Genomic DNA, 16170 nt, shown 5'->3' with positions numbered 1-16170 from the left:
TTAAAAAAATATGTTATACCACAATAAAGGCAATTTAAAAATAAACACAATGAGATAACACTATACATCCACCCACCAGAATGTCTAAAACTAAAAAGACAAGACTGGCTGGGTACATTGACTCATACCTGTATTTCCAGCACTTTGGGAGGCCAAGGTGAGAGGATCACTTGAGCCCAGGAGTTCGAGATTAGCCTGAGCCACACAGTGAGACCCTGTCTCTACAAAAAATAAAATTAGCCAGGCGTGGTGGCATGCACCAGTGGTCCCAGTTACTTGGGGTGTTGAGGTGAGAAGATTGGCTGGGGAGGTTGAGGCTGTAGGCCACTGCACTTCAGGCTGGGCAACATGGCAAAATCCTGTCTCAAACCGCTTTGGAAAACAGGTTAGCAGCTCCTTATATAAAAATATAAGCTTAACATATGACCCAGCAACTCTACTCCTAGTTATTTTTCCAAGAATAATTCAAACTTGTCCACCCAATGACTGGCACATACATGTTTATGACAAGTTTATTTATAGTAGTCCCAAATGGAAACAACCCAAATGTCCATCACCAGATGAATGAATAAATGTGTGGTACATCCATGCAATGGAAAACGATGAAAAGGGATGAACTACTGCTATGCGCAACAACGTGATTAATTTCAAAAACACACTGAGCAAAAGAAGCACCAAAGAGTACATATGGCATGATTTTACTTATATAAAATTCTAGAGAACACAAAATAAAATAATGTCCACAAGTAGACTGTGGCTGTAGGATATAGGGGGTTGACTGCAAAGGAGGGTAAGTCATGGTGCTGGTAAATTGGTTCCCAAAAACAGAAAGAAAAAGCCTGGATTTGTGGTACTTACTGCTTTCTGTGGTGTAAATACTCCCACCATGACCAACTTTGAGCTACTAACATGATGTTACTAATGTAGATTTGGGAAGAGATGTACATATTTGGCTCTCCTGAGCTGCTACTAGCCAGCTCCAGCACATTACCACAGAAAGGAACAAACGTGATCAGATGGTCAACATCTTGACTGTGGTAGTGGTAGCACAGGTTTATACATTTGTCAAAATTTATTGAACTGTACTCTTAAAATTGGTGCACTTTACCGAATATAAATTATATTTCAAAAACAGTTATGTTTCGAATAAAATATCGGCAACAACCCATATGCCCAATAACAAGGGACTGGTTACGTTAGTTTATTGTCTATCCTCTTGATAGACTAGGATGCAGCCATTCAAACAACTTAGAAGATTTCAGCAACACTGCAACATGCTTTGCTATACTGTATTGTGTTTTGTGGCAGAATAGGAAATTTTATTTATTTATTTATTTTTATTTTTCTTTTTTTTGAGATGGAGTTTCACTCTTGTTGCCCAGGCTAGAGTGCACTGGTGCAATCTTGGCTCACGGCAACCTTCGCCTCCCAGGTTCAAGTGATTTTCCTGCCTCAGCCTCCCAAGTAGCTGGGATTAGAGGCATGTGCCACCACACCCAGCTAATTTTGTATTTTTAGTAGAGTCAGAGTTTCTCCATGTTGGTCAGGATGGTCTTGAATTCCCAACCTCAGGTGATCCGCCCGCCTCAGCCTCCCAAAGTGTTAGGATTATAGGCGTGAGCCACTGCGCCTGGCCAGGAAATTTTATTTTTACCATATGTTTGTCTATGCAAATTTTGTGGGCAGATGGATAACATGAGGCTTTTTGAAAGCACTGTCATGAGTTAATTCTTTTCTTTGTATTTAGAAGCAGTATATAGCTAAATGGTTGACAGCCCAGAATCTGTAGCCAGACTACCTGGGCTAGTGTTCAGATCCCACGTGTTACCTCTCTCAGCTGGGTGACCTTAAGCAACTAACCTAAACTCTTTGAGCCTTAGTTTCTTTTTTTTTTTTTTTTTTTTTGTCTATTTTTGGGACGGAGTCTTGCTCTGTCGCCCAGGCTGGAGTGCAGTGGCACGATCTCGGCTCACTGCAACCTCCACCTCCTGGGTTCAAGCAATTCTCCTGCCTCAGCCTCCCGAGTAGCGGGCACTACAGGCACCTGCCACCACACCCGGCTAATTTTTTTATATTTTTTAGTAGAGACAGGGTTTCATCATCTTGGCCAGACTGGTCTTGAACTCCTGACCTCATGATCCACCCGCCTCGGCCTCCCAAAGTGCTAGGATTACAGGCATGAGCCACGACACCCAGCCAAGTCTTAGTTTCCTGACTGTAAAAAAGGTACAATAGGAGGACCTATCTCGGAGGTTTGCTGGGAGGATTAAATGAGTCACTATATGTAAAGAGCCTTGAACAATACAAAGAGTATGTGTTTTAAAGACATTAGGCTGCCTGCAGTGGCTCATGCCTATAATACTAGCACTCTGGGAGGTGGGAGGTTCACTTAAGCCTAGGAGTTTGAGACCAGCCTGGGCAACATGACAAAACCCCATTTCTACAAAAAATATCCCCCAACACACACACACAAAAATTAGCCAGGTGTGGTGGCACACACCTGTAGTCCCAGCTACTGAGGAGGCTAAGTTGGGAGGATCACTTGAGCAGGAAGTTCAAGGTTACAGTAGGATCACGTCACTGCACTCCAGCCTGGGTGACAGAGCAAGACACTGTCTCAAAAAGAAAAAAAAAGGGGGTCTGGGTGCAGTGGCTCACGCCTGTAATCCCAGCACTTCGGGAGGCTGAGGCGGGAGGATCACCTGACTTCGGGAGTTCGAGACCAGTCTGACCAACACGGAGAAACCACGTCTCTACTAAAAATACAAAAAAATTAGCCGGGCATGGTGGCGCATGCCTGTAATCTCAGCTACTGGGGAGGCTGAGGCAGAAGAATCGCTTGAACCCAGCAGGTGGAGGCTGCGGTGAGCCAAGATCACGTCATTGCACTCCAGCCTGGGCAATAAGAGTGAAACTCGGTCTCAAAAAAAAAAAAGCTATTATTTTCATGAAGCAATGATATTGTTTGGACAATAAAAATGCTTACTGTGTGCTAGGTAGGGAACACAGGAATTTATATGACATGGCTTCTAACCTCGAGGAGATATAAATGTGGTTCTCAATTGTGGGGAGGGTTTGTGAGGGATTTACTTCCTTCCTAGGAGATATATTCTGTAATATCTGGAGACTTTTTTGATTGTCCCACCATGATTTGGTGGGAGAGGAGCTAGTGGAACTTAGTGGGCAGGGGCCAGAAATGCTGCTAAACATTCTGAAATGCACAGGGCAACTTCCCCGCAAATAATAATGTGAGGGCAGGCACAGTGGCTCACGCCTGTAATCCCAGCACTTTAGGAAACCGAGGCGGGTGGATCACTTGAGGCCAGGAGTTCGAGACAAGCCTGGGCAACACAGCAAAACCCCATCTCTACAAAAAATAAAGAATTAGCCAGGTGTGGTGGTGCATGCCTGTAATCCCAGCTACTCAGGAGGTTACCCAGCTACTGGGAGGCAGAGGTCACAGCGAGCCAAGATCACGCCACACCACTCCAGTCTGAACAAGAGTGAGACTCTGTTTCCTGCCACCACCATCCCCGCCCCTGCAAAAAAAATAATTATGTTGTCCAAAATAATCAAGGTTGAGAAACCCTGAGTCATAGTCTAACTCAGGACAAAAGATACATGCATACATACAAATTGTACAAAGCAGATAATCAAAATAGAGCATTATGCAATTATACATATAAAAAGATAAAAACAGAAAAGAAGAAGAGCCCTGGGCCAGAGTACAGGATTCCCTGTGACACCTGGCCAGGAAGACAGGCCTCAGTGAACTTCCAGTTTTGGGACCCAGTGGACATACTTCAATGATTTGCAACTTTTAGCTTATTCTACCAGAAGGTACCTTTTTTTTTTTTTTTTTTTTGAGACGGAGTCTCGCTCCGCCGCCCAGGCTGGAGTGCAGCGGCCGGATCTCAGCTCACTGCAAGCTCCGCCTTCCGGGTTCACGCCATTATCCTGCCTCAGCCTCCCGAGTAGCTGGGACTACAGGCGCCCGCCACCTCGCCTGGCTAGTTTTTTGTATTTTTTAGTAGAGACGGGGTTTCACCGTGTTAGCCAGGATGGTCTCGATCTCCTGACCTCGTGATCCGCCCATCTTGGCCTCCCAAGGTGCTGGGATTACAGGCTTGAGCCACCGCGCCCAGCCGGCCAGTAGGTACTTTTTTTAAAGGTTAAGTCAAAAGGCTTCACTTCTGCATTGCACTACCAGTGTGAAAATGTACTGGGGCCAGTTCACATATATTTAATTCATATCATCTTTTCAATGCAACTTGATAAAGAGTTGAGTCAATCAAAAATTCTTAAAACAGCGGAGCAAGGTGGCTTATGTCTATAATCCCAGCATCTTGGGAGGCGGGGGCAGGAGGATCACTTGAGCCCAGGAGTTTAACACCTGTCTGGGCAACACAGGGAGACCCTGTCTCTACAAAAAAATGAACAAAATTAGCCAGGTGCAGTGGCTCACACCTGTAGTACCAGCTTTTTGGGAGGCTAAGGCAGGAGGATTGTTTGAGCCCGGGAGGTTGAGGCTGCAGTGAGCCAAGATCATGCCATTGCATTTCAGCCTGGGCAACAGAGCAAGATCCTGTCTCAATAAATAAAATAAACAAACAAACAAACAAATAAAATTATTAAAAGGACATTTTTTGGAGTTAACAAGAAATGATACATAGGAATATTTTGGTTTCCATTTAAAATAGAACTATTTTGGGGAAAATATGCCAATATTTTAATGGTGGATATAATTTGAGGTTGCAGGTGGTTTCTGCTGAATTCCTTTTCAAAATTTCTACAGTGAGGAGCATACATTACTTTGATAAGCTGAGAAAGAAGAAAGCATCTGGGCGCAGTAACTCACGCCTGTAATCTCAGCACTTTAGGAGGCTGAGTCAGGTGAACTGCTTGAGCTCAGGAGTTCGAGACAGCCTGAGCAATGTGGTAAGACCATGTCTCTACAAAAAATACAAAAATTAGCTGGGTGTGGTGGCACATGCCTGTAATCCCAGCTTGAATAGAGGTGGTGGAGGCTGTAGTGAGCTGAGATTGCACTACTGTATTCCGGCTTGGGTGACAGTGTGAGACCCTGTCTAAAAAAAAAAACCTGATGTAATCCATAGATAGTTCAAGGAAATGCAACTTCAAGTCTCGGTGTAATCCTCCCCACCCTACTAAACCATGTGGCCACCAACTCCTCCCACTTGGGAAACACTGCAAAGTGGCACCACCACCTATTTCACAGTGCAAGCCAGAAACCTAGTAGGGACCAGTGGACACTTCCCTCCTCTTTCAATCAATCACAAAGTTCTTCATGCCACTGCACTCTAGCCTGGCTGACAAAGCGAGATCCTGTGTCAAAACAAACAAACAAACAAAAATCACCAAGCTCAATTAATTTTGCTATCTCTGTGTTTCCACCACGACTTCCACCCTTCTCCTTTTCACAAGTATCATGTCCTATGTGATTACTGCAATGGCCTCCTAACTGGTCTCCCTGCATCTACTCTTTCCCCTTCCCATCCAATCTCTACATTGTAATGACCATCCTTCTTAAAACCTTTCAATAGCTCCCCTTTGCTCTTAGGATATAGACAAAACCACTTGCATGGCAGGGAAGGTCTTGTGGTCTTGCTTCCACTCAACACTAGCTCAACTCAATCCCTTGTTCTCTGTTTTGGGGACACTGGCATTCTTGCAGTTGTAATCCCCAAGCTCCTTCCCACCACAGAGCCTCCATACACACTATTCCTCTCTTCTTCACCTGAGTGACTCTCTTCCCTTCCTCAACTAAGCTTTCCCTGAACTCCCTGACTGGAACTTTCCTTGCCATATGTCACTTTTACAACTTCACATGTTTGAGAGATAAAATGATTAAAGTCTATCTTCCCTAACAGACCAAGGACCACTCACTTAGCATAAAATACATGGTAAGTAGATAATAGCCATGCTAGACTGGCATTCACCAAGTCTTTTATTTTTTCTTTTTAAAAAATTAAAATTAAAGCTGCCATATTTTTCTTTTTTTTTTTTTTTTGAGCTGCGTTACCCAGTCTGGAGTGCAGTGGTGTGATCTCGGCTTGCTGCAATCTCCACCTCCTGGGTTCAAGTGATTCTCCTGCCTTAGCCTCCCAAGTAGCTGGGATTATAGGCTCTTGCCACCAGGCCCAGCTAATTTTTGTATTAAGTACAGATGAGGTTTCACCATGTTGGCCAGGCTGGCCTCAAACTCCTGGGCTCAAGTGATCCTCCAGCCTCAGCCTCCCAAAGCACTGTGATTATAGGCATGAGCCACTGCACTCAACCCATTCACCAGGTCTTAACTCACTTAGGACCTCCCCATTTGTCCCTACATAGTAAGGACAATTAATAGTCCCATTTTACATTGAGGAAAGTTAACTCACAAACTAAGAAGTGGTAGAGCTGGGATAGGAACTCAGGCACTCAATTTCTGGAGTCTGTGCTCATCACTCAAGCTCCAGTACCTCACCAGCATTTATTGAATGTACTTTTGATGGGAACTAAACAGCATCATCAGTAACTTTAGTTCAACTAAAGTCAGTTCATTTTGATTTTGGTAAGGATTTTATGTTCGATTGGAACTTTGCTGCAAAACTTTCATTTTCTCAGCATTTTACTTCAGCCACAGGGTCCAGCTGTCACCCAGGCTGGAGTGCAGGATCATAGGTCACTGAAGCCTTGAACTCCTGACCTCAAGTAACCCTCCTGCCTCACCCTCCTGAAGTACATGCCACCATGCCTGCCTTTTTCAAAATTGTATAGGTTAGGCGCGTTGACTCACACCTGTAATCCCAGCACTTTGGGAGGCCGAGGCGGGTGGATCACTTGAAGTTAGGAGTTTGAAGTCAGCCTGGCCAACGTGGTGAAACCCCATCTGAAATACAAAAAAAAAATTAGCTGGATGTGGTGGTGGGCACCTGTAATCCCAGCTACTTGGGAGAACAAGGGATTGAGTCAAGCTGGTGTTGAGTGGAGGCAAGACCATACAAGACTTTACCTGACATGCAAGTGGTTTTGTCTATATTCTAAGGGCAAAGGAGAATTGCTTGAACCCAGGAGGCGGAGGTTGCAGTGAGCCGAGATGGCGCCACTGCACTCCAGCCCGTGTGACAGAGCAAGACTCTGTCTCAAAAATCCATTTGCCCTCACTGGTATCATCATGACTGATGCTGAGACAGAGGTAGCCCAGCAAACTGCTGAAGAGCAGGGGAAAGTTAGCCTGAGTGAAACAAATTATGGATAATTTGTAGTGTAGGTAACTCACGTAAGGACAATTCCAGGATTTTCACAGATGTCATCTTACTTAATCTTCATTGACTTTTTTGCAGGGGGGAGGGGGGGCAGTCTCACTGTCGCCCAGGCTGGAGTGCACTGGCACAATCTTGGCTCACTGCAACCTCTGACTTCTGGGTTCAAGTGATTCTCCTGCCTCAGCCTCCCGAGTAGCTAGGATTACAGGCTCCCGCCACCACACCCGGCTAATTTTTGTATTTTTAGTACAGATAGGGTTTCACCATGTTGGCCAGGCTGGCCTCAAACTCCTGGGCTCAAGTGATCCTCCAGCCTCAGCCTCCCAAAGTACTATGATTACAGGCGTGAGCCACCATGCACGGCAAATCTTCATTGATTTCTTTTTTTTTTTTTTTTTTTTTTTTTTTTTTTGAGATAGAGTCTTGCCCTGGCATCCAGGCGGGAATGCAGTATTTTGTTTTGTTTTTTTTTTTGAGATGGAGTCTTGCTCTGTCACCCAGGCTGGAGTGCAGTGATGCAATCTTGGCTCACTACAACCTCTGCCTCACGGGTTCAAGCAATTCTCCTGCCTCAGCCTACTGAGTAGCTGGGATTGATTACAGGTGCCCACCACCACGCCCGGCTAATTTTGTATTTTAGTAGAGACAGGGTTTCACCGCGTTGGCCAAGCTGGTCTCTAACTCCTGACCTCAGGTGATCTGCCCACCTCAGCCTCCCAAAGTGCTGGGATTACAGGCGTGACCCACCACGCCCCGCCCAATCTTCACTGATTTATAACAAAGTTACACAGGGCAGTTCTTCCACAGTTAATAGATGAAGCAAAAGGCTGGGGTTAGGGAACTGCTAAGCCATGGGAAATCCACTAGTCACAGTATGGTATGAGGAACGGTGTCCCTACATTTTTAGCTTCAAAACTGCAAAGATATCTCTAGCAGAGAAAGACCATTTCTTCCTCTTTTAACAAAGAGTTCGCCAAGCTTTCCCAATTCTTTGTGAAACCCTTCAGCAAAGTCAGACTTCCTCCTAGGTTTTCCCAGTGTGGCTAGTGCAGGGCAATTACCTCACAAGCTCAAGTCATATGTTAAAGAGCTCTATGAACTGCTACATTCAATTACCCCTACACCAGTACTGTGAAAACGAAACAATTCAAGAAATTCTTTGTTCCCATTTATTTTTTTTTTTTTGAGAGTCTTACTGTCGCCCAGGCTGGAGTGCAGTAGTGAAGCCTCGGCTCACTGCAACCTCCACCTCCCGGGTTCCAGAGATTCTCCCATCTCAGCCTCCCAAAGAGCTGGGATTACAGGCGTGTGCCACCATGCTCGGCTAGCTTTTTTTTTTTTTGTATTTTTTTTTTGTATTTTGTAGTAGAGACAGGGTTTCACCATGTTGGCCAGACTGGTCTCGAACTCCTGACCTCAAGTCCGCCCGCCTCGGCCTCCCAAAGTGCTGGGATTACAGGCATGAGCAACTGCGCCCGGCCCCATTATTACACTTTTCCTTTATCATTTTAAAAATCTTTATTTTTTAAAAGAGACAGGATCTCGCTACGTTGTCCAGCTTAGTCTTGAACTCCTGGGCTCAAGCGATCCTCCCAAAGTCCTGGGATTACAGGTCTGTGCCACTGCTCCCAGCCTAGGAAATTCTTAACCTACAGCCCACTTACCAATGTCAAAGAAAGTCAAGATACTGTATGCACATTTTTTTCTTTTCTTTGAGACGGAGCGCGATATCAGCTCACTGCAACCTCTGCCTCCAGGGTTCAAGAGATCGTCCTGCCTCGGCCTCAGGAGTAGCTGGGACTACAGGCATGCGCCACCACGCCGGGCTATTTTTTGTATTTTAGTAGAGACGGGGTTTCACCATGTTGGCCAGGATGGTCTCCGACTCGTGATCCGCCCCGCTCGGCCTCCCAAAGTGCTGGGATTACAGGCATCAGCCACCGCATGCGGCCCACATTTTCTTTATATGCATTTTGCTAAGAAAAGGCATTCATGAGTTTCTTCAGGAGTTCAGAACTAAAACAGGTCAAGAACCACGATCCTTTATGCCTGTACACACATTCTTTCTGGTTCGAGGTTGAGCCTTTACAGGGTGAAGCATTTCCATTCTGTCAAGGATGGGGTGTCTAAGTGTAGGATTCCCTTAGCTCACCCCTAAGCAAGTCAGACTTAGTACAGGTCTCAAGCCCTATATAAGCAGGCCTAGGGGACTCCTTGGAGAGAAAGCTGCTTGTAGGGACAACGGCAGTCAGGAGAGCTTGAGCTTATCAAGCCACTAACCAGCTGTACGACCTTGGACAAGTTCCATACCCTCTAGGCTCCTGAACCCATTCCTTACCAAGCCACTAACCGGCTGTGTGACTTTGGGCAAGTTCCATACCCTCTCTGGGCTTCAGTTTCCACATCTACACATTTCAAGTGGAACCACATGGCCTTACGGATCCGTCCCAGCCAAGAGCAGGGTACCAAGCCGACCTAGCCATTAAAGCAGCTTCCTGCGGGCGCGGCGCAGGACTTCAACGGTCCCTCCTCCCCCGCTCACGCCCGCGAAAGCCTCGCTCAACACGCCCCTCAGAGCGACGGCGCTTACCCAACCGCAGCCCCAGCGGTCGAACCCAGCTCCGCCTCTTCCCGGGGGCGTCCCATCGTGCCCCGCGCCGGGCTCCGAGGGCAGCCGGGCGCCTCCCGCCTTCCCGCGCCCCGACCCCGAACTCCTCTCCCCAGTTCTCCCAGGCACCCTATCCTATCAACGCCCACTAGCCCAGCCAATCGCGCAGGCTCCGAGTCGTGCCTTCGGTCCACCCTCCTCGGCGCTCAGCCGGTCTGAGCTCAAGGCCTTTACCAAGCCCACCCAATCAGCGGCGGGCTCTCTCCGGCCCCATCCCAATCTCCCTCCCCTCGGCCAATTAGGGCGCTCCATTCCCCTGCCCGCCCAGCCACCCCGGGCCTTGAAACCAGCAGGCGAATGGGCGAAAGGCGGCCTTTCGACGCTGAGCGCCTGGCCAATTGGGGATTCCGCGTGGCCAGAACAGCGGCCAATCGCCGAGGAGCGCGGCGCCGCCGCGGCGAGGTCCGGCCCGAATATCCCTCCGCCTTCCTCCCGCCCTCGCTCCCTCCCTGCGTGCCGCCTCTCACTCACAGCTTCTCTTCCTTCTTTCTCCCTCCGCCTCCCGAGCACCAGCGCGCTCTGAGCTGCCCCCGGGGTCCCTCCCCCGCTGCCAGCAGCCCATTCGGAGGGAGGAAGTAAGAGAAGAAGAGACTAAGGGGAGCTGGAGCGACTACCCAGAAAGAGCCGGTGAATGGGCTTGTGGTGACCCCCGCCCCCCACCCCACCCTCCCTTCCCACCCGACCCCCAACCCCCATCCCCAGTTCGAGCCGCCGCCCGAAAGGCCGGGCCGTCGTCTTAGGAGGAGTCGCCGCCGCCGCCACCTCCGCCATGGAGCTGATCACCATCCTCGAGAAGACCGTGTCTCCCGGTAGGACGCAGGAGCCGGGGGTCGGGCTGAGGTGATTGGGGTGGGGGAGGGGAGGCCCGGCCCCTCTGACCCCGCTCCGTCTCCCACTTTCCTCCCCCCAGATCGGCTGGAGCTGGAAGCGGCGCAGAAGTTCCTGGAGCGTGCGGCCGTGGAGAACCTGGTGCGTGCTACCCCGCCGCGCCCATCCCGCCGCGTCCCCATCCCCTGCGTGCGGGGCCTTCCCGCCCTCCTGGAGGCCCAGGCCTCGGGAACCTACCCCGCCCCATCCCGTCCCCCTCCCCCCCAACCCGGTCCAACCTAACCCCGCCATCGGGAAGCCGGTGGGTGTGTCCCGCCCCGGGCCCTGCGACTGGCCAATGGCGGGGCGCGCCGGGCTGCCTGTCGCCCAATCATTGCGCGGCCTGAGGGCGGCGGTGCAGCGGGAGGGAGAAAGAGGGAGGGAAGGGAAGTTAGGTTGCGCGGCGCTGCGTGTTCAGCAGAGGTGGGGGTGGGGGAGTCAGGCCTAGGGGCCATGTGGAAGCTCTGGGCCCGGTTGCCCTCCCTGTCTGACCCCGGCCGGCTTATCCTTCCTGTCCCGTGGCCCCTGTGGCTCTCCCCACCTATTTCCTAGAGCTCTGCCCTTTCCTCGCTACCTTGGTGTGTGCTCATGGCCAGGCCTGGCACCCGACTGCCTCTTAACCCATTTCCACTAATATTTTTCCCTCTTCTGCCCGGTTATTCCTCTCGGGGTATTTTCTTTTTCTTCCTTTTTTTTTTTTCCTTTCCTTCTGACCTGGATGAATAGAAACCTAATCACTAGGGATCTGCACCCAGACAACAGTCTGAGGCTCATCTTTGAGATCGGGCCTGTTTCCTGATGAAATCACAGAGGAAAGTTACTCGTTTTTCATATTTTAAAATTTAAGGGGTCCGGAGAAAATGAAGCTAAGTCCGCTAGAGACTGGTCCTTTGTATAAAAATGTAGGATGGATTGGTTGAAACAGCCTAGATGCCAGTTAAGTTTCTCTTTGGTGTCCATCTCCTATTGGGAGATGGGGTCAGAGGGAAGGATTGGATGATGCTTGACATCTTTGAGAAAGGTAATAGGAAATAAGTCTGAATAACATTGTAACCATATGTGTTTCTTTGTGTTATATAGGCAAAATGTCAACATCAACAAAGTGACAAGGCTTATTTTATACAGGCTGCCTTTGAATGATTTTTTTTTTTTGTTCTTCATATGTGCCAATTTTTACAACTAACCTGTTTATCCTTTCCTAGAATAGATTTTTCCACTAGTATAGGCTGATAATTCCATTTAGGGTATTATTCCTGTTTCTGCTTTTGCTAATTTTGCAAGAAGCTTTTTATCTTATTCCTAACATTCTTAACATTCTTTAGTGGTACATAATTAATAAAACTTTTAAGAATTATCTTCTGCTGTGATTGCAGAACTTGTTAGCAGTAAGAAAAATGTATCTGCTTTTGGCTTTTCCTGCTAACTTTGCTGTTTGGGCACGGTTTTTTTGCTGGAGAGAGAGGTGTGTGTGTTAAATTTTTAAACAAAGGGAGTAGTTTTTGAGGCCTGTGGATTACAAAAGGTTACAAAAGAACATGCTTTTCAGGGATCCACTGTATTCCTCAACTAAAGTCCAAATGTATAGGAGCAAGTAATTGTTGATTATTAGATACAAAGTTATTTTTCTTGAACAGCTTGCCTGAACATTTTTTTCTTTCACTTTTTCCCTATTTCTAAATATTTTACCAATTTTCCTTGTAAATCCGCTTTTTTCGTTGTTCCCTTTTTGCTGAGTGCCCACAAATAAAACGGAGGATGAGGCTCCTAAGTTTGTTCAGGCTTATCTATATTTCCCTCTCTCATAAAAGATCACCTCCTTCCATGGGATGAAAAGCTACCCTGCTGCTGCCATGAGATGGAAAGTTGGATCATTCTTTTGGGACCAAGGTTTTTGAAATTTAGATAAACAGTTTTATTTTCTACCTGCATCGTAACAGCCATTCATTCAAGTACCAGACATTATTAAGAATTCTTGGGACACCTCAGTATACACAGAAGACTAACTACTACCATACTCTAAAACCTTGCAATTCAGGGGGTATAACGTGACAATTTGGGTACTAGGAATGATTTTGATAGGAAAATCTGCAATTCCTCATTAAGTGCTAGGCTCCATGAGAAAAGTGGAAGACTTCCTGTTATATACTAAGTAACATTTTTATAGAAGTCTTGTAGTAGGTATTTTGTGGTTTCCTGAGATGCTTATGATATACCAAAAAAAAATTAGACATTAGTTCCCCCCCCCACCTCGCCCCTCCTCCGGTGGTTCAGTGCTCCATAAATTATTCTCAGTTGTGGAAATTCCTAAGATAATTTTATTTACAAATTTATCTTCCCTTAACAGCCCACTTTCCTTGTGGAACTGTCCAGAGTGCTGGCAAATCCAGGAAATAGTCAGGTTGCCAGAGTTGCAGCTGGTCTACAAATCAAGAACTCTTTGACATCTAAAGATCCAGATATCAAGGCACAATATCAGCAGAGGTGGCTTGCTATTGATGCTAATGCTCGACGAGAAGTCAAGAACTATGTGAGTAACACTCATCTGTTTGGTTATATTACCTAGAGAACAAGAAATTGCTTTCTCAGATCTTTTGCTATTTGCATGGGATAGAGCTGACAGTGTGATAGGTTTCTGGGACTTGAACTTCACCTAAAGATAAAAATTGTCTTTGTCTTAAATCTTTCTCAACACAGCTTGTCCATTCCCATTGATGGATTGGAATTCTTTTTAGATGATTGAGGTAGGCTGCAGCAGCTTGGGAAACTTTAATTGTGTGTCATAATTTGTAAAAATCTGTTTGACAAATGGGAGTAGTGTATAAATTGGTGCTGTATACCCACATCACTTAGGGAATTTGTTAATACGTATTTCCCAGCTCTCCAGAAATTCCGATTTGGTACTTCTGGAGTACAGCTCAGGCACTTTTTTTTTTTTTTTTTTTTTTTGGAGACGGAGTCTTGCTCTGTTGCCCAGGCTGGAGTGCAATGGCATGATCTTGGCTCACTGCAACCTCCGCCTCCCGGGTTCAAGAAGTTATCTGCCTCAGCCTCCCAAGTAGCTGGGATTACAGGCACCCGTCACCACGCCCAGCTAATTTTTGTATTTTTAGTAGAGACGGGGGTTCACCATCTTGGCTAGAGTGGTCTTGAACTCCTGACCTCATGATCCATCTGCCTCGGCCTCCCAAAGTGCTGGGATTACAGGCATGAGCCACTGCGCCTGGCCAAGGGATGTTTTTTAAACTGTCTCCCCAAGTGATTATCCAGTCAACCAGCACCTGGCTCTTGTTGAACTTCTGCTGTTTAAATCTCAATCTTTGCTGGTTTAGCATGGCACTATGTGGAGTCAGAAGGAAAGTTACATGATCTCTTGGGCCTTGGAGGCCCAAAGAGTTTGTGAAATAGGAGTGTGACATTAATGGTGTTTTATCTACTTAGCCAATTATAAAAAATCTTTCTTCAGAAACACTTGACTTTTTTCCCAGGGCATTTAGAGTGGGATGAATTTTGGGGAGAAAAGGTGATGAATTTTGAATCATGACATTCTTGTTACTGTCTTGTTGAATTAGAAATTTATAGTTCTAAATGAAGCAAAGGACTCAGAATATATGGACTGGTGTTTTGTTTTGTTTTTTGGCTTGTTTGTTTGTATTTTTTGAGAGGGAGTCTTGCTCTGTTGCCCAGGCTGGAGTGCAATGGCGCAATCTCAGCTCACTGCAACCTCCACCTCCTGGGTTCAAGTGATTCTCCTGCCCCAGCCTCCTGAGTAGCTGGGATTACAGGCGTACGCCACTAGGCTGGCTAATTAATTTTTGTATTTTTAGTAGAGATGGGGGTTTCACCGTGTTGGCCAGGCTGGTCTTGAACTCCTGACCTCTGATGATCTGCCTGCCTGTCTTCCCAAAGTACTGGGATTACAGGCGTGAGCCACTTCGCCTGGCTGTTTTTAAATTAAGTTCTTTAGTGATCTGTCTGACATGGGTAAGGCACAAAGAGGAGTGAGTTAAATACCTGTGCAATCATCATTTTGTCCTTGGTATCTGAGTGGAAACTAGTAGGGAATTCCTACATATGTACTTGTGCAGGTCACGGTTATGCACATCATACTTGCTAATTCCTGGTTCTAGATATCAGCGTTAGGTAAAGTAGTGCCCTGTAAGGCAACAACTTCTCTATCTAGTTGTGTACCTCCTTCTGTCACCAATTTTGCATACCCATGATAGGGAGCCAGCTTATTAAATCCAACTTGGTTTCAAATCTTTTTAGAATATGTAGAGCTGTTTCTATTCATGTTGGGTCTGCTTGTGTAATAATAACATTTTAATTCCTTCTCTCTCAGCTAAGTGACATAAATGGAAGTATATTCTATCACTGGAAATCTCGATACTGATAGTGCCCATTCAGTTTCTCATCTTCTTAAATTACACACTAGTAAATGGGATAAGATGTAATTGGAATTGGAATTGGCTTATTTTTTGGCACATCACTCTTAACACCAACCTTTAAAAAAAACAAGTGGGCGCAGTGGCTCATGCCTGTTATCCCAGCACTTTGAGAGGCTGAGGCGAGTGGATCACCTGAGGTCAGGAGTTCGAGACCAGCCTGGCCAGCATGGCAAAACCCTGTCTCTACTGAAAATACAAAAATTAGCTGGCTGTGGTAGCGGGTACCTGTAGTCCCAGTTACTCAGGAGGCTTAGACAGGAGAATTGCTTGACCCTGGGAGACAGAGATTGCAGTGAGCTAAGTTTGTGCCATTGCATTCCAGGCTGAGTGACAGAGTGAGACTCCGTTTCTTAAAAAAAAATAAATAAATATTAGATAATAATTTGTATAGGCATGGTTAAGCCCTTGGGCATGGGGAAAAAAAAGGCTAACAGTTACCTTGGCCTTTTTCTCTTTCATAGCACAACTGATAATTAATACTAAGTTTCACTGTCAGTGATCTTTTTTGAAATCTGGATACTGGGGCACAATTGAGCCAGTTTCTCTTTTTTGGTAATTGAATATTACTATTAAGGTTACTTCTAGTTTAAACAGAAAACTTTTAGTACCCAGGAGTTGGACATTTGTAGTTTCTTAATCACCTCAAGTAATATGGAGTCTTCAGAAAGCAATCTAAAGGAAAAAGGTAAAAGTAGAATGGGATTCAGTGCACTCCACATATGTACTAGGATATGATGTAGTGCGATGTGAAGGCACCCTGGACTTGGGTTAATAATATCCATTCAGCCTCTGGCATTTTGGACAATTCACCTTGTTTTTCCCCCTTGTTCCCTCATGTCTTTGACATACAGTTTTTGTCCATTCTAGCTCTGCTGGTCCTCCAGAGCAAAGCCTTTCATTCAACATCAATCAGAACTGTTTAGTG

General features: G+C 46.4%; 2 protein-coding genes across 2 annotated transcripts in view; one reads left to right on the top strand and one right to left on the bottom strand.

Annotated features, from left to right (window-relative positions):
* The window catches only part of MRPL45 (mitochondrial ribosomal protein L45), a 390432-nt gene that overhangs the window by 187587 nt on the left and 186675 nt on the right, over window positions 1–16170 (bottom strand). The gene's annotated exons all lie outside the window — the stretch shown is intronic.
* KPNB1 (karyopherin subunit beta 1) overlaps window positions 9915–16170 on the top strand; it is a 36905-nt gene continuing 30649 nt past the window's right edge. The window contains exons 1-3 of the mRNA XM_050762595.1: window positions 9915–10742; window positions 10844–10902; window positions 13145–13327. Coding sequence (XP_050618552.1) covers window positions 10703–10742; window positions 10844–10902; window positions 13145–13327 — 282 coding nt within the window. The 5' untranslated portion in view covers window positions 9915–10702. The remainder of the gene's footprint in view (window positions 10743–10843; window positions 10903–13144; window positions 13328–16170) is intronic.

The sequence above is a fragment of the Macaca thibetana genome, chromosome 16 (genome assembly GCF_024542745.1).
Source record: "Macaca thibetana thibetana isolate TM-01 chromosome 16, ASM2454274v1, whole genome shotgun sequence".
NCBI classification, from domain to species: Eukaryota; Metazoa; Chordata; class Mammalia; order Primates; family Cercopithecidae; genus Macaca; species Macaca thibetana.
The sequence above is the reverse complement of the archived record's forward strand: the minus strand, read 5'-3'. Positions and strand labels throughout refer to the sequence as shown.